General features: G+C 37.8%; 1 protein-coding gene across 1 annotated transcript; it reads right to left on the bottom strand.

The window, feature by feature from the left end:
- Positions 1–6298: 6298 nt before the first annotated feature.
- Positions 6299–12527, bottom strand: LOC138317070 (uncharacterized). Its single transcript, XM_069258691.1, has 6 exons — positions 12410–12527; positions 11776–11919; positions 10848–10967; positions 10438–10575; positions 10181–10315; positions 6299–6490 (listed from the first exon to the last, which is right to left on the bottom strand). The coding sequence occupies exons 1-6, from the start codon at positions 12516–12518 to the stop codon at positions 6342–6344; spliced, it is 795 nt and encodes a 264-aa protein (XP_069114792.1). The 5' UTR covers positions 12519–12527; the 3' UTR covers positions 6299–6341.
- Positions 12528–19673: the final 7146 nt, after the last annotated feature.

Below are 19673 nucleotides of genomic sequence, written 5' to 3'. Positions count from 1 at the left end.
ATGGTTACTGAAGGATTCATGAGTAGCACAAAGGTCGACATGGTTATTGAAGGATTCATAAGTAGCACAAAGGTCGACATGGTTACTGAAGGACACATGAGTAGCACAAAGGTCGACATGGTTATTGAAGGATTCATAAGTAGCACAAAGGTCGACATGGTTATAGAAGGATTCACGAGTAGCACAAAGGTCGACATGGTTATAGAAGGATTCACGAGTAGCACAAAGGTCGACATGGTTATAGAAGGATTCACGAGTAGCACAAAGGTCGACATGGTTATAGAAGGATTCACGAGTAGCACAAAGGTCGACATGGTTATAGAAGGATTCACGAGTAGCACAAAGGTCGACATGGTTACTGAAGGATTCATGAGTAGCACAAAGGTCGACATGGTTACTGAAGGATTCATGAGTAGCACAAAGGTCGACATGGTTACTGAAGGATTCATGAATAGCACAAAGGTGGTCGACATGGTTACTGAAGGATTCATGAGTAGCACAAAGGTCGACATGGTTACTGAAGGATTCACGAGTAGCACAAAGGTCGACATGGTTATAGAAGGATTCACGAGTAGCACAAAGGTCGACATGGTTATTGAAGGATTCATAAGTAGCACAAAGGTCGACATGGTTATAGAAGGATTCACGAGTAGCACAAAGGTCGACATGGTTACTGAAGGATTCATGAGTAGCACAAAGGTCGACATGGTTATAGAAGGATTCACGAGTAGCACAAAGGTCGACATGGTTATAGAAGGATTCACGAGTAGCACAAAGGTCGACATGGTTATAGAAGGATTCACGAGTAGCACAAAGGTCGACATGGTTACTGAAGGATTCACGAGTAGCACAAAGGTCGACATGGTTACTGAAGGATTCACGAGTAGCACAAAGGTCGACATGGTTACTGAAGGATTCACGAGTAGCACAAAGGTCGACATGGTTACTGAAGGATTCATGAGTAGCACAAAGGTCGACATGGTTACTGAAAGATTCTTGAGTAGCACAAAGGTCGACTTGGTTATTGAAGGATTCACGAGTAGCACAAAGGTCGACAATGGTTACTGAAGGATTCACGAGTAGCACAAAGGTCGACATGGTTATGAAGGATTCACGAGTAGCACAAGTCGACATGGTTATAGAAGATTCACGAGTAGCACAAAGGTCGACATGGTTATAGAAGGATTCATGAGTAGCACAAAGGTCGACATGGTTATGAAGGATTCACGAGTAGCACAAAGGTGGTCGACATGGTTACTGAAAGATTCACGAGTAGCACAAAGGTCGACATGGTTATAGAAGGATTCACGAGTAGCACAAAGGTCGACATGGTTACTGAAGGATTCACGAGTAGCACAAAGGTCGACATGGTTACTGAAGGATTCATGAGTAGCACAAAGGTCGACATGGTTATTGAAGGATTCACGAGTAGCACAAAGGTCGACATGGTTACTGAAGGATTCATAAGTAGCACAAAGGTCGACATGGTTATTGAAGGATTCATAAGTAGCACAAAGGTCGACATGGTTACTGAAGGATTCATGAGTAGCACAAAGGTCGACATGGTTACTGAAGGACACATGAGTAGCACAAAGGTCGACATGGTTATTGAAGGATTCATAATTAGCACAATGGTCGACATGGTTATACGAAGGATTCACGAGTAGCACAAAGGTCGACATGGTTACTAGAAGGATTCATGAGTAGCACAAAGGTCGACATGTTCGACCTTTGTGCTACTCATGAATCCTTCAGTAACCATGTCGACCTTTGTGCTACTCGTGAATCCTTCAGTAACCATGTCGACCTTTGTGCTACTACGTGAATCCTTCAGTAAAACATGTCGACCTTTGTGCTACTCGAGATCCTTCAGGTAACCATGTCGACCTTTGTGCTACTCGTGAATCCTTCTATAAACCATGTTCGAACCTTTGTGCAACTCGTGACTCTTTTCAGTAAACATTCGACCCCCTTTGTGCTAATCATTACCAGAATCTATTCAGTAACCATTGTCGACCTTTGTGCTACTCATGAATCCTTCAGTAACCATGTCGACCTTTGTGCTACTCGTGAATCCTTCAGTAACCATGTCGACCTTTGTGCTACTCGTGAATCCTTCAGTAACCATGTCGACCTTTGTGCTACTCGTGAATCCTTCAGTAACCATGTCGACCTTTGTGCGTTTGTGCTAACTCGTGATCATGAATCCTTCATAAACCCATGTCGACCTTTGTGCTACTCGTGAATCCTTCAGTAACCATTTCGACCTTTGTGCTACTCGTGAATTTTTCAGTAACCATGTCGACCACCTTTGTGCTATTCATGAATCCTTCAGTAACCATGTCGACCTTTGTGCTACTCATGAATCCTTCAGTAACCATGTCGACCTTTGTGCTACTCGTGAATCCTTCAGTAACCATGTCGACCTTTGTGCTACTCGTGAATCCTACTATAACCATGTCGACCTTTGTGCTACTCGTAATCCTTCTATAAATCCATGTCGAACCTTTGTGCTACTCTGTGAATCTTCAATAACCATGTCGACCTTTTGTGCTACTCGTACGAATCCCTTCTATAACCATGTCGACTTTGTGCTACTACGTCCTTCACCATGTCGAACGCTTCTGTACTACCATGTGTCAGGAACTTTGGTCGACCTTTGTGCTACTCATGAATCCTTCAGTAACCATGTCGACTTTTGTGCTACTCATGAGTCCCTTCTATAACCATGTCCGACCTTTGTGCTACTCGTGAATCCTTTCAATAACCATGTCGAACCTTTGTGCTACTCATGTGTCTTTCAGTAAACCAAGTCGACCTTTGTGCTACCATGAATCTTTCAGTAACCATGTCGACCTTTGTGCTACTCGTGAATCCTTCTATAACCATGTCGACCATTGTGCTAATTATGAAATCCTTCAATAACCATGTCGACCTTTGTGCTATTCATGTTGTCCTTCAGTAACCATGTCGACCTTTGTGCTACTCAGAATCCACTTCAGTAACCATGTCGACCTTTGTGCTACTTATGAATCCTTCAGTAACCATGTCGACCTTTGTGCTACTCATGAATCCTTCAGTAACCATGTCGACCTTTGTGCTACTCGTGAATCCTTCAGTTACATGTCGACCTTTTTGCTACTCGTAGAATCTTTCAAAAACCAAGTCTGACCTTTTTGTGCTACTCAAGAATCTTTACAGTAACCATGCCACCGTTTGGTGCAACTGGCGAGAATCCAACAGTAAACATTTCGACCTTGATTCTACTTCGTAATCCTTCAGTAACTCATGTCGACCTTTTTTGCTACTTAATGAATCCTCTCTATAACCAATGTCGACCTTTTGTGCCTACTTATGAATCACTTCAGTAACCATGTCGACCTTTGTGCTAGTCGTGAATCCTTCAGTTACCATGTCCGACCTTTGTGCTACTCGTGAATCCTTCAATAACCAAGTCGACCTTTGTGCTACTCAAGAATCTTTCAGTAACCATGTCGACCTTTGTGCTACTCGTGAATCCTTCAGTAAACATGTCGACCATTTGTGCTACTCGTGAATTCTTCAGTAACCACATGTCGACCTTGTGTGTTATCACGTGAATCCTTCTATAACCATGTCGACCTTTGTGCAACTCGTGAATCTTTCAGTAAACATGTCGACCCCCTTTGTGCAATTCATGAATCTTTCAGTAACCATTTCGACCTTTGTGCTACTCATGAATCCTTCAGTAACCATGTCGACCTTTGTGCTACTTATGAATCCTTCAGTAACAATTTCGAAACCTTTTGGAGCTACCACGAAAATTCTTTCAGTAAGCACAGTGTCGACCAACCTTTGTGCTATTCATGAATCCTTTCAGTAAGCATGTCGACCACCATTTGTGCTATTCATTAAACCTTCAGTAAGCATGTCGACCTTTGTGCTACTCATTTAATCCTTCTATAACCATGTCGACCTTTGTGCTACTCGTGAATCCTTCTATAACCATGTCGACCTTTGTGCTACACGTGAATCCTTCTATAACCATGTCGACCTTTGTGCTACTCGTGAATCCTTTCTATAACCATGTCGACCTTTGTACTTACTCGTGAATCCTATATAACCATGTCGACCTTTGTGCTACTACTCGTGAATCCTTCTATAACCTTGTCGACCTTTGTGCTACTCGTGAATCCTTCTATAACCATGTTGACCTTTGTGCTTACTCGTGAATCCTTCTATAACCATGTCGACCTTTGTGCTACTTACGACCTCCCTTCATAACCATGTCGACCTTGTTGTGCTACTGATGTGTCCTTCATATAACTTTGTCGACTATTTGTGCTACTTACATGAATCCTTCAATAACAATGTCGACCTTTGTGCTACTGATGTGTCCTTCAGTAACTTTGTCGACCTTTGTGCTACTCATGAATCCTTCTATAACCATGTCGACCTTTGTGCTACTCTTAGTCCATTCTATAACCATGTCGACCTTTGTGCTACTCGTGAATCCTTCTATAACCATGTCGACCATTGTGCTACTCATGAATCTTTCAGTAACCATGTCGACCTTTGTGCTACTCACGTGTCCTTCTATAAACCATGTCGACCATTGTGCTAATTATGAATCCTTCAATAACCATGTCGACCTTTGTGCTACTCATGTGTCCTTCAGTAACCATGTCGACCTTTGTGCTACTCATGAATCTTCAGTAACCATGTCGACCTTTGTGCTACTTATGAATCCTTCAATAACCATGTCGACCTTTGTGCTACTTATGAATCCTTTCAGTAACCATGTCGACCTTTGTGCTCTTCGTGAATCCTTCAGTTTCCATGTCGACCTTTGTGCTACTCGTGAATCCTTCAATAACCAAGTCGACCTTTGTGCTACTCAAGAATCTTTCAGTAAACATGTCGACCTTTGTGCTACATCGTGAATCCTTCTATAACCATGTCGACCTTTGTGCTACATGTGAATCCTTCTATAACCATGTCGACCTTGTGCTACTCATGAATCCTTCAATAACCATGTCGACCTTGTGCTACTTATGAATTTTTCAGTAACCATTCGACCTTTGTGCTACTTATGAAATCTTTCAGTAACCATTTCGACCTTTGTGCTACTCAAGAATCTTTCAGTAACCATGTCGACCTTTGTGCGCTATTCATAGAGTCTTTCAGTAACCATTCGACCTTTGTGCTACTTCATGAGTTCTTCAAGTAACCATTTCGATCTTTGTGCTACTCGTGAATCCTTCAGTAACCATGTCGACATTAGTGCTACACAGTGATGTCCTTCAGTAACCATGTTGACCTTTGTGCTACTCCATGTGTTGTCTTCAGTAACTTTGTCGACCCTTGTGCTACTCGGTGAATCTTTCAGTAACCATGTCGACCACCATTGTGCTACTCATGAATCTTTCAGTAACCATGTCGACCTTTGTGCTACTCATGTGTCCTTCAGTAACTTTGTCGTACCTTTGTGCTACTCATGAATCTTTCAGTAACCATGTCGACCTTTGTAGCTACTTATGAATCTTTCAGTAACCATGTCGACCTTTGGTGCTACTCGTGTGAAATCCTTCAGTGATCATGTTCGACCTTTTTTCTTTTCTACTTTCGATTCAAATACAGCAGACAACGATATAGACTTAACATCACTGCGTTTGCATTTAAAAAAAACTGTTTCTTGTGTAATTCCTGATAAAAGAATTGGAATGACTGATTTACCTGATTGTATGGGACTTGGATTTTAGCTTGAGAGATGCAACACCAATATTCAGTATCTTCCAAAAACAGAAACCCCGTCATTTAATGAACCCTGTGCTGTATGAGATGAGTCCGAGGAATAAAAAACAGTTTTATGATCAGCATTCATTAGTACTCAGACTAGTTTTACATTGTTGAAGTTGAATTGATTGTGTTCAAGAGGCATATCCATTTCTCTTTTGAGATTGAAATGTGCCGTATATGTTTGGCGTGTATTGTGAACGGACGGACAAAAACTGCTTGGTCTAGTATTCCTGTTTCAGATGAATAATTAAACTTTCACATACAGGCTCCTCACATTAATTCTATACTCTTTAATATTGCATTCCGGAGGATAAAGGGCATAATTTTATAGCTATGATATGAAAGGTTTTTAAAGTAAACAAATATCATAGTTACCCGTATAACATGCAGCGATTCCGTCTATAACGTTTTCCAAGTGAATGTAAATATAAGGAAGTCAACTTAACAGGAATATGTGTATTTAATTGATACGGAGTGACTATATCAATTACTTATAGCAATAATATGGCAGCTACAACAATTCATTTATCCAGACGTTGTGTATTCCTAGGTGTTCATAATGATTACGGAACTGCACACTTTGGACTTCCTTGGGGGTATCCGCTTTCAGAGGTGGTTTTCTCGCACACACAGTAGTCAAGAAGTTCACTTCCCGCCCTGTATTTAAATGACTCGCCATAACTCTTGCACGACCCATCAGCATCCTTACAAACTGATAAAAAAAGTCAACGTCATTCAACACACAAAACATTCACAGGAAAAGGAGACAGTAGTGTCAGTATTTAAACTATCTGATTTATTCAAAATATCTAGTATCATATATAAAGCACCAGATATAATCAATAATATATATCCTGAATACAAGTAAGATATTTCATTAACAAAACATTAGAGGGTAATTAACATAATATATCTATTTGATGAATATAGATGACTTATTGAATAGCAGATAAACATTTCCCTGTATATTATTAATGATTAATACCTTATTATCAAGAAATATTTTGGTGGTATGCCCTATCCCTAATCAGATAAATTATGAGATATATAGTATGGCCCAAGCGTCCTCAGGGACCTATCATCGTCATGATAACATTTGTACTGATATCAATCTGCCAACGCCAGCTAGAGCATTATCAGATAATTAATCCACCTAAACGAAGACATTTCCTTACGCACATGAATAAAACACCATCTTTAATGTTGACCTGTCCAAAGTACTTTCAGTTCATTTCTTTGTTACTTTGAACCATTTGATTCATCAGTGGAAGTGATCAGGATTATCAGTCCTGAACATCGCTATGATAACATCAGACCTGAACATCGTTATAGTACCATCAGACCTGAACATCGCTATAATAACATCAGTCATGAACATCGCTATAATTCCATCAGTCCTGAACATCGCTATAATAACATCAGTTCTGAACATCGCTATAATAATATCAGTCCTGAACATCGCTATAATACCATCAGTCCTGAACATCGCTATAATAACATCAGACCTGAACATCGCTATAATAACATCAGTCCTGAACATCGCTATAATAACATCAGTCCTGAACATCGCTATGGTAACATCAGCCCTGCATATCGATAAAGTAACAACAGACCTGAACATCCCTATAGTACCAACAGCCCTGAACATCGCGATGGTAACATCAGCCCTGAACATCACCATAGTAACATCAGCCCTGAACATCGTTATGGTAACATCAGCCCTGAACATCGTTATAGTAACATAAGACCTGAACATCGTTATGGTAACATCAGACCTGAACATCGCTATGGTTACATCAGCTCTGACCATCGCTATGGTTACATCAACCCTGAACATCGCTATAGTAACATCAGCCCTGAACATCACTATAGTAACATCAGACCTGAACATCGCTATGGTAACATCAGCTCTAAACATTGCTATAGTACCATCAGACATGAACATCGCTATGGTAACATCAGCCTTGAACATCACTATAGTAAAATCAGCCCTGAACATCGCTATGGTAACATCGGCTCTGAACATTGCTATGGTAACATAAGCTCTGAACATCGCTATGGTAACATAAACTCTGAACATCTCTATGGTAACACCAGCCCTGAACATCGCTATGGTAACATCAGCCCTGAATATCGCTATGGTAACATAAGCTCTGAACATTGCTATGGTATCATCAGCTCTGAACAGCGCTATGGTAACATTAGCCCTGAACATCGCTATGGTAACATCAGCTCTGAACATTGCTATAGTAGCATCAGACCTGAACATCGCTATGGTAACATCAGCCCTGAACATCACTATATTAAAATCAGCCCTGAACATCGCTATGGTAAAATCAGCTCTGAACATTGCTATGGTAACATAAGCTCTGAACATCGCTATGGTAACATAAACTCTGAACATCGCTATGGTAACATAAGCTCTGAACATCGCTATGGTAACATAAGCTCTGAACATCGCTATGGTAACATCAGCCCTGAACATCGCTATAACAACATGCGACCTGAACATCGCTATGGTTACATCAGCTCTGATTATCGCTATGTTAACATCAGCCTAGAACATCGCTATAGTAATATCAGCCCTGAACATCCTTATAGTAAAAAACAGCCCTGAACATCGCGATGGTAACATCAGCCCTGAACATTGTTAACATAACATCAACTTTGAACATCGTTATAGTACCATCAGACCTGAACATCGTTAAAGTAACATCAGACCTGACCATCGTTATGGTAACATCAGACCTGAACATCGCTATGGTAACATCAGCTCTGACCATCGCTATAGTAACATCAGCCCTGAACACCGTTATAGTAACATCAATCCTTAATATCACTATAGTAAACATCAGCCCTGAACATCGTTATTTTACCACCAGATCTGAACATCGCTATGGTAACATCAGCCCTAAAAATCGCTATGGTAAACATCAGCTCTGAACATCGCTATGGTAACATAAGCTCTGAACATCGCTATGGTAACATACGCTTTGAACATCTCTATTGTAACATCAGCCCTGATCATCGCTTTGGTAACATTAGCCCTGACCATCGCTATGGTAACATCAGCCCTGAACATCTTTATGGTAATATCAGCTGCAAACATCGCTATGGTAACATCAGCCCTGAACATCGATATGGTATCATTAGCCCTAAACATTGTTATGGTAACATCAGCCCAGAACATCGTTATAGTAACACATAAGCCCTGAACAACGCTATGGTAACATCAGGCCTGAACATCGCTATGGTTACATCAGACCTGAACATCGCTATGATTACATCAGACCTTAACATCGCTATGGTAACATCATCCCTGAACATCATTATCGTAACATCAGACCTGAATATCGTTATAGTAACATCGGCCCTGAACATCGTTGTGGTAACATCAGACCTGGACATCGCTATGTTAACATCAGCCCTGAACATCCCAATAGTATCAACAGCCCTAATCATTGCTTTGGTAACATTAGACCTGAACATCACTATGGTTACAACAGCCCTGAATATCGCTTATGGTAAGATCAGCCCTGAACATCACTATGGTAACATCAGCTCTTAACATCGCTATGGTAACATCAGCCTTAACGTCGCTATGGAAACATCAGCCCTGATCATATAGTAACATCAGACCTGAACATCGCTATGGTAACATCAGACCTGAACATCGATAGGATAACATCAGCCCTGAACATCGCTATGGTAACGTCAGCCCTGAACATCGCTATGGTAACATCAGCCCTGAATATCGCTATGGTAACATTAGACCTGAACATCGCTATGGTAACATCAGACCTGAACATCGTTAGGTTAATATCAGCCCTGAACATCGCTATGGTAAAATCAGCTCTGAACATCGCTATGGTAGCACCAGCCCTGCATATCTCTATGATAACGTAGTGTCGAAAGCGCGTATCTTATCATGCGATTAAGTTTTTTAAAAAGACTAAATTAATTTGATGTTCCCTGTTACCTGAAACCTTTGATGTGGAACTCCTGAAATCATGTTATGTGTGAAAGTGATATTTTAACATGCCTAACAGCTTCTTTGACGATGTAAAATTGATGTGGAACATCAAGGACCCACAAGTGGAGAAATACTATGTATCTGTTGAGACAAATCAGTGACGTATATCCTTGTACAAGTAAAACAAGTTTGGACATTTGAATAAATCATTTTATTAAATCTAATTACAATTGTTTAGGATTACTTGTATTGGAGCGTAATGAAGATCATCGTAGTGGAGCAGAATTGCGAGTCTACTTTTGATCAGATTTTTGGCATATTTTATTTACTTTTGTTTTGTGTGATATCCGAGACTACGGTTACTAAGTGACTGTTTTATGTTTATCAATCTCGAGTTTGTTTTGGGGAATCTCTATGTACTTAACTTACCTCCACTATCAATTTTAGTGGATGCCATCGATTTACCATCCTCCGTCTCACTGACTTCACATCGTCTTGTGTAACAGTCACTTTCAGACCACGTCTCGCCATCATAGTAACACATACCGCTAGTTGCTCTGCAGCCTTCACAAAGGGTAAATCATCCTCTTATATTGTATTATAGAAAGTAAAAGCTTTTTCGTAAATGATCTTGATTATATGGGTTTGGAATAATTTGACAACTCTCAGATATTTTCTTATCTTACCGTGCTTTGCCACAGTATTTGATCTGGTATATTTGTTTCCGTCATACGTGACGTCACAGCGTCTCTTAACACAGGAAGGAGCGTCAAGGTCGGACCATTCCTCGCCATCGTACTTACAGCCCTCTTCAGTGTTACAGCCTGTTTTTTTAATTTTTACAAAAATGTAGGCCTCATTGTTACTATAGCCGGAATACAACACAGGTCATTGTGGTATTGTCTGATACAATGGTTATGGATTAGTGTTCAGTTCATGTTTGTGTAACAGTATGATTATTTGCCGTTTAATTTTCACTTTAAAATACGGAATAATATTAAAACATTAAAGCATATATTAAACTCTTAATTTTTTGTAGTGTTGATGTTGGTATATTTATACGTGTATACCATGTCATTAGTTTCCAGTTGATTACCTGTTTGGATTATCGCCCACTTCATCATCGTGCGTCCTTTTGTTAGCTCACACCGATAGGTAGTACAATTCTCGGTCCTGGTCTCATCGTCCGTCATACACTTCCCATCATGTGGACACCCTGACAGACACAGCAAACAATTGGTACACGTGAACAAGTTTAGTACGATATGTGTATAGCACCGGGTGGTATTTTATTCAAATACATGATAGAAATCAATCAATCTTCCTCGGTAACATCCACTGACGCGTTCATATCACGACAAATAAATGGTACTTTTTTTCAGAGCATCATTTAAATTTCGCACACGCTTACATTTATGCCAATATGTGTGTGGAAAATAGGTTTAGATATTATTTCGAAAATGTGGCAAAGGTAAGCCTTTAATTTCCAGGTCCAGGTTACAAAACAAGGTCACGTGAGTACAGGTGGTCAGGTATTGACCTTCCGTCAGATCTTTTTGTCACGTGAGTACAAGTGGTAGGGAATGAACTTAGTCAAATTTTTGTCACATGATCACGATATCGTTCTCTTAGTTTGTCTGATTAAAGATCTGAGGAAAAAGTAACAAATTAACAATGTCTTAATTCCATTACGTCTACTAAAATATTTGCTTATTTAGCACGCACATATCACTCATTAATTATTCCACCAAATCAAGAATACAAAGGAATTCTCCGAGATAGCGTTACATTGTTTTCATTGACTTGGACATATATCACACCCATGGCTTTGTAACATCTTGCCGGAAAGTCTGGCACATAACGGGCGATGACTTATGCCATATGACCGTAATCCCTTTCACAACTGTTCAACACAGTATAATGGCTAACTGTTATACGAGTACAGCATTTGCTAAGCTTTGGTTTCAATATTAAAACATAACCTACAAATCACGTGGAAAAAACCAAATCGCATGTACTCTTACCAAAATAATTCTCTTTTAAAAGAGTACTTGGCACTCCTTTCTTATTTCTCCTTTTATTACAGGTCGTCACTGTACATTTGTCTGGGTTTGGTAGTGCATTTCTCTTCCCGAATCGTAAACATGTTCTATCATCCATAGGACAACCTGCACAAATGGAAAGCGACGTCCAAGGAGGCTCTTACTCGCTATACACAGCAATAACACAAACATCATTGTTATAGTATAAAGGCAGCTACTGAATAAGACTGATTTTACACATAAGATTTTAAACGAAATATTTTGAACAATGGAAATTGAAATATATTTGTTTGCGATGGAACCTTATTATGTTGGAAATATAACACAAACATGTGTGTGTTCTCTGATCATAAACCGACCACCACTTCGCAGTTTATTGTGATAACAATAATAGCATACCTCCATTATATAAAACATCTATTTAAATTAATCCTAAATATTATATCACCAATTTATATAATCTCTCGACTGTTTCAAATGCATTGATTGCTTTTCTCTATGAAAAAGAAGAAATTCTCAAACTTAATTGTGAGGACTATGAAAATGTTCTTTGCAAGCTAAACTGAATTATATATAGATAAAATGTTAATAGTTGCAATAGTAATGCTATACATACCATACGCTCTTTCTTTATACACCATAGTAAAGCTTCCGTCATTCTTCCTACGCCGACAAGTCTCAAAAATACACCTTTCTTCATTATTCTCGCCCATTCCTTTTTTCATACACGTCCCGTCTGGTCTTTTTACACTCTACAATTTTATAACCACAAATAAGTCTCTGTATTTGATAAGAGTATGCGGCTAGTGTTCGAATGCCGGTCTGGCGACTTCTGCTATAAATATATTATTCGGGTTAATGACAAATAAAATAAAACCCTAGAATTGAATTCTGGTGAAAGTTTGTAATCATCAATCTATGACATATTTAGCAGTTTTTTGACGATTTGGTATTTCAAAACCTTGTCGCTCTTTCCTACATTTGTATGTATTGCATTCCTCCAGGGTGACACCGTCGACGGCCGTGCATTGTTCTGTCAGTGTATATACAGGTTATCCCATGAATCATGTTACACATTCAAAGTATTATTACTTTTGACATTCACGAGCATCAAAACAAATATTTCGATTGTGCAGAAAAACATTGACGTTGTAATGACGTCGTCACTTATAAGATATTGGTAAAGAGGACATTATATAGGAGACACTGTGAAATTACAGAATCACCAAAAACAAGAGAGCGTTTTCCAGTTCATCAATTATATATTAGAATATAATAATTAATCTTCGATACTAGTGTTCAAAATTTGCTCAAATATCAAGAATAACGCCATTTTAACTACCATGTAATCAAATGTCCAAATTGGAAAACGACTGATTGACCGAATTAATTGCTATGATATAATGAACTTGTTTATTTTACAACTATTTTGATTATTTTATATCTTATAAGTGAAATAAGGATATACAAAACAAAAACGTAATTATAAATCTGGTTAGAAAATTTCACCGAATTGTAAAACAATAAACCATTTTTGCGTCAGTAGAAAAAAAAAACCCATAATGTTTCGAAATATCGCGAAAAACGCCCTCCGTGTCATTAATACGGAAAACCTACCTTTTGATGAACATTCTTCATTAGCAGCAAATATTGCAGGACAAGTCAAAACCACGAGAGTCAGTGTAAAAGCATTCATGTTGACAGTGGTATAACATGTGAAGATATCGAGGTTGTCAGCACGATACTTATCCCCAAGGATTTAATCTTGTTACAATGGCATACACACAGACATTCTTCTGTTTGTAACATTTGTTCTTTTTATCTATCTCAATTAACAATAGAAATAAATCGGGTTATGGGATACCCGTCATATCAATTGTATCGCATTTCTTTGGTGTTTTTCTATCTGCGGATTTCATTATACATGTATGTACAAGTCACTGACATTTGACCAAACTTTTGTCAATGCATCGACACGCCACTGTCTTTCTTAGCATCACATCACCAGGGTTAGTTAATGTTGATCTTTTACATCTGTAGTAGACATTGTTTTTGATGTGATCTTCTACATCTGGTATATATAATGTTTTGATGTGATATTTTTCATCTGTTGTAGATAGTGTTTTTGATATTGAAAGTCGAGCTAGATGTGAAGTCGATAAACTTAATTCGATGTTGTCTATTAATACTGCAATTTATTGTTATATTTTACTCGCAGAAATAAAAACATGATTGAAATGTTGAAATGTTATATCAATAAGTATTAATCGACTTGTTGCGGTTAATATATATGTTACCATAGAAAAGCATATCGAGAAACTCTGTTCTTGATTATGTTATCCAACACCCGACTCGGGTCGTCTAATGTCTACTGGTCAAATCCTCTTTACAAAATTCTGACTTTTTCATAAAACCTGCACATACGAATTAAGGTATGATTATAAACTGAATTTATTGCACATATGTGAATGCATCTACCAATTGTGTTATGTCTTCAATCGATCGTTTGACTTAATATAATTTAATACCATTGCCAGTATTTTTGTATTATTTATACATATTTATTGTCATTTAATTCTACTGTGATTTGGCGGATTTAATTCTATATACCAAGTTATGAGAACCGGCATATCACAGATATATATAATTTTTCGGGAGTAATATTTTTGAATCCATTTGTTTTTTTTGACGAAATACATTCAGCTTTCATATAATACAGTACATCGATTAGTGTCTTTACTTGAAAAATAAATCATGCATGGGTCAGAGGAAAAAAATGAGTCTGAAGTTGTCTATGTCTAATCCAAATAGCAGATATTAAGGTATACGTTTTCGATACATCGATAAGTTTTCAAGATATTAGAATATTAACATTTCAATGTCGGCCATTTTGAAAAAACAAGATGGCCGACGTCTTTTACCAATTTCTAATGTTTATCTTTTTATTCAGTAACCCTGAAAATATAAGTATAGAAAAAAAATAGGACTCTTCATCATTTGGTTTTCAAGACATTCGCCTTTAAATATTTTTATGGCGGCCATTTTGAAAAATGGGCGCCATGGCCGTCAGTAGCAAGATCCGCTTGGGGTCTCGTTCTCAAATACCTTGTATTAGGTCATAGTAACGGTGTACCAAATTTCATACTTGTATCACAAAGTGCACAATTTTATGCTAAAGCCTCCGGAATAAAATGTTGAACATCAGACTAACCCAAACTGATTTCCTAACAAACGCTGCGTTTGAAAACGAAGTTCTATATCAATGAAAATACTGATGATATATGTTACATATATGGATTCTCGCTTGTTGTGTTAATGTAATTTTATTCGACAAAACTCTGTTTGACACCATATGAATAAACAAAGCATCATTTGAATACCTGCATGTTAAAGCTGACAATGCAAGTTAAAAATTATTAAAATGATTTTTATTAAATAAGTATACCTGTATTTCAAGAATCGTTTATGAGACATTCCCTGTTGAGGACAGCCATTTTTGTTTTACATTCCGACGACTCACCGACTCCTACGTACATAAAGCCCGTGAATCGACACACGTGCGCTCAGTCATGTACTCACCTACAAATAGGTTGACAAAGCCCTCACCTGTAAAACTATATGGGGCTTGTTTTAGCAAGAAAACATGTTAACTCCTCTAAACTGTCATTTAGATGTTTGTCAAAATAAAATTTCAACACAAGTGAATAGAAATCCAAACAATAATCCGTCCACGTATCTCCACGTATATATATTATCGTACTCAATGCACTGAACTGACCATGTACGAGCGACAAATATCAAGGATACACACGTGTCGATGTACGTGTAAAACCTAGTGTATATTAAGTGTTTTATGAGCTCATATTGGACAAATTTTGGGATAAAGCTGACAACACAGTCATGTATTACTCCAAGAAAACCTTGTCAGGTGAATACAGTGTTTATTTCGGTTTATGTTTATAAATCGGGGCATGTGTATCTGAGACAAGATATGTTTAGAATGACGCACGTGTGTTGAGTTGAGTTAGTTTAACGTAACGTCATCTAAACGTTTCATGGTACAAGAAAAGACAGGAAAAGAAGTAGGAAGAGTAAAATATGAAGAGAAAGTATAGAGTGAAAGGAGTCGTCTGTTATACCTATATATCTGTCAGTAACAAGCCTAACCCATCAAGAGCAGGCGCAAAGGGAAGAGCTTAGCATTTAAATTTTGTATATAGATTATATAATTTTGAAGCCCTTCTAATTATCTGTGTAAAATATCTAATGTATAACATATACCTATACCTATCCTCTGGGCCGGCGTTGTCACACCTACTAGTACACCACCGAGTTTCATACTTTTATCTTAATGTGCACAATTTGGCCATATTTCTGCACTTATCTGCTCCACTACGAGGGGTTTTTATCGTGCGAGGCTGGGCATCCTCACACGGGACATAGTCTTTAAGTCCCATCCGACGGACTGAGTGTAAGTATTTAGTGGTTGCATGCGCATGCTCGTGAGTTATTTTACTCACGTGTGTCAAGTCCCGTGCTTTATATAGGGGGTTGGCCAGTGAAGTTTATAATTACTAAGCAGCGCTAAAAGAAAATGACTGCCACTTCCTTGGATACGACACTGTCATAATAAGGGGATTCTCAAAAATAATTTTCGAAAAAATATTTCAATGTGTTTTTTTCAAATGCATGTTTTTTAACTTGCATTTTCAGCTTTAAGGTAATATCACAATTACCACAATATCATAATGTAGTCATAAACAAAAAATACAGAATGTCGACATTGTCTATTAATACAGAAATTTATCGTTATATTTGAAATATGGAAAACTTTAAGATGTGGAACACACCCGAAATGTCATATCGATAAGGATTAATATACATATGGTACCGCCGAAAAGTTGATCGACAAACTGTGTTGGATTGTTTTGTCCACGTGACCGGGTATCACAAATAACGAGAAGACGGGAATATCGTCTGCGTACGTGTGCTGTAAAATGGAATAGGTAGGATTCAATGAGTGTCAATTTCACATATAAACAAACGTAGTAATACAAAACTTTTAACCTGATCTAAGCATTCAATGTACTGTTTTTCACAGAAGCGGATTGGGAGCTGACTCTGACTTGTGGATAAAACAGGCCATCATATCAGCTGTGAAAATATTAAAATTTCAATAGCGAAGTTGACTCTGAGTTATGATTCTGACACATCGAACAATACTGAATATACATTATGTACGCCTTAACCTTCATCGAACATATATTTCGGTCTGATATTTACTCCTTTATAATAATAGTTATCTAACCACTTATGAGTCAACTAAAACTAATAAAAATAATTTATTTAGTTGATATATGTATTTGCACAACTACGGAGAAGATTTATATAGGCTTACCATGTTTTATAATACGTTGATATGTGCTTTTGTGTGTAATAAAAGAATTTGTTGATATGAAATAAGTCGACATTTTCTGAGTCGAAGTAATTAAAATTGTATTTCTTGTAATTTTCACTGTAACGATATGTCGTTTTAACATTCGACATTTGAATATGTACCTTGATGATTTAGCTCCCCAAAACCATATGTCAGTCTATAAAAGAGCCTAAATCTAGGGATCATATATTCCTGGTTTTGAATAAAACGTCTTCAATCTCCGCCATATTCAGTACCTTCGGGTTTTGTCGGAATTCCGAATCGTATCACGTGACTGACGTCCACACGTCCTGCACGTGGTGATCCAGGTAACTAGCGTAAGCGCACATGTGTTTGTTTACGTTTTCCTTCTGGCTAATATGAGCAAATCGTGCTGGTTTATGTCCACAGAGCGAGTATTTGAAACATCTAATTCACACATTGCCATAATTCAATATTGTGTGTATTAAAAATTGTAATGTGCGAGAATTAATTTTTCTTTGTAAATTGAGTCTGCTGAGGTCGACCACGTCTTTTGTTTACGAAAATTGTTGACATCTCTCATGGTTTCACAACTCTCGTGTTACTTCGAGATTGTCGCGACGATGTTCGAAAGAGTTCGGAATGATTCGGCATCTTTCGAGTCTATTTTTCACGTGTACACGTTAAAAAATTTTTTCACTTCTATAATTAAAATACTTCAAGTGCTGCAACTTAATAAAAAGTGGTAAAAGTAGAAAGTTTAAACCTCGGACAGACGGAGAAAAATGTGTATAACACTTATACAGTTTTTACTATGACAAAAAGAGCGAAAGTGATAGACCATACAACTTTAAGACAGTCCAAGCAACTATGTCGAACAAAAATCACTTGTCCAGCGCGTCAGTGGACTGTTGCTACATGTACTGATTTGTACAGTACTAACACACAGGTGAAAATTGGGTTATATACAGCAACAGGTGGTGTTGTTGTACCAGTTGTAATTAAACATAATGTTTTCACAATAGTAACATCATTCTGTGAATTCTTATAGCACCTTGGACAGAAATGTCCTCAAATGATTGGCGGAGAGCCGTCACGTGGTGACCCCCCTAACACTTTATAAGAGGTCAGTAAATTTTATTATGATGCTATTCTTCCTTTATTTCTATCCAACGTGATTTGTATACAAACCTCTGCTTTAGTAGGACAGACTTGTAGGTGATTTTACATATTAACCAACAGTCTCCCCAAAACAACCCATTGGTTGTAATATAAAACACTTCGCCATATAACCAATTCTTATAAACACCACCCTTTATCAATCTACCTTTTTTTAATCTTTAACCCCATCTGACACCTTCTTAAGATAGCCAAGTTTCCACTAAAATTAAGGCATCTAAGATAAACTGCTACCCATTAACCATCTAAAGCTACTTTCGTAATTTCTGCTTTCCTTTACGCTATTTTACACTGTCTGAGGTTTAAACTTTCTAATTTTACCACTTTTTATAAAGTTGCAGCACTGGAAGTATCTTAAATTATAAAAATAAAAAAATCTTTTTAACGTGTACACGTGAAAAATAGGCTCGAAAGATGCCGAATCATTCCGAACTCTTCCGAACATCGTCGCGACAATCTCGAAGTAAAACGAGAGTTGTGAGACCAAGAGAATATATCAACAATTTTTCATAAACAAAATATGTGGTCGACCTCATCAGACTCTATCTACAAAGAAAATAATGCTCGCACATAACAATATTTGATACACACAACATTTTACGGTAATGTGTAAATTGGATGTTTCAAATACTCAATCTGTGGACATATACTAGCATGATTTGCTCATATAGGCCAGAAGGAAAACGTAAACAAACACATGTGTGCTTACGCTAGTTACCTGGCTGACCACGTGCAGGTCGTGTCGAACGTCAGTCACGTGATACGATTAGGAATCCGACAAAACCCGAAGTCACTGAACATGGCGGTGATTGAAGGCGCTTTATTCAAAACCAGGAATATATGATTCCTAGATTTCGGCTCTCTTTTAGGCCGACATATGCTTTTGGGGAGCTAAATCATCAAGTTACATATCAATGTTTAAATATCAAATGTTTAAGTTACATATCGTTACAGTGAAATTAGCAGCAATACAACTTTAATATCATGGATATTACTATCACGGCTATCATGGACTCCAATATGGCGACCGTCCTATGGCTCTCATTCAAATGACACCATATCAAAAGGTGACCAAGCCTTTATATAAAGTGCCCTGTCTCCGTCCGGAAATGTACATTCTGGTCTTTTTATTAGTTAACCTTCTAACTACATCGTCCTTCGTGTCTTTACTTTTGATATCCAAGTGATAAAAGTAAGAAACAACACAGTTTCTCGACATGCTTTTCGATGGTACCATATTCACCGCAACAAGTCGATTAATACTTATCGATATAACATTTCAATATTTCAATCATGTTTTTAT

The sequence above is a fragment of the Argopecten irradians genome, chromosome 2 (assembly GCF_041381155.1).
Source record: "Argopecten irradians isolate NY chromosome 2, Ai_NY, whole genome shotgun sequence".
NCBI lineage: Eukaryota > Metazoa > Mollusca > Bivalvia > Pectinida > Pectinidae > Argopecten > Argopecten irradians.
Note: the sequence above shows the minus strand (reverse complement) of the source record. Positions and strands in the feature narration are given on the sequence as shown.

What these genes read in the sequence shown, in the direction of transcription:
- LOC138317070 (XM_069258691.1), bottom strand. Translation starts at nt 12,518, where the DNA reads ATGAAAAAAGGAATGGGCGAGAATAATGAAGAAAGGTGTATTTTTGAG. An exon ending in GTATAAAGAAAGAGCGTATG is followed by an intron (nt 11,920 to 12,409) that starts GTATGTATAGCA and finishes CCATTTGTGCAG; the next exon opens with GTTGTCCTATGGATGATAGA. An exon ending in TTTAAAAGAGAATTATTTTG is followed by an intron (nt 10,968 to 11,775) that starts GTAAGAGTACAT and finishes TGTGTCTGTCAG; the next exon opens with GGTGTCCACATGATGGGAAG.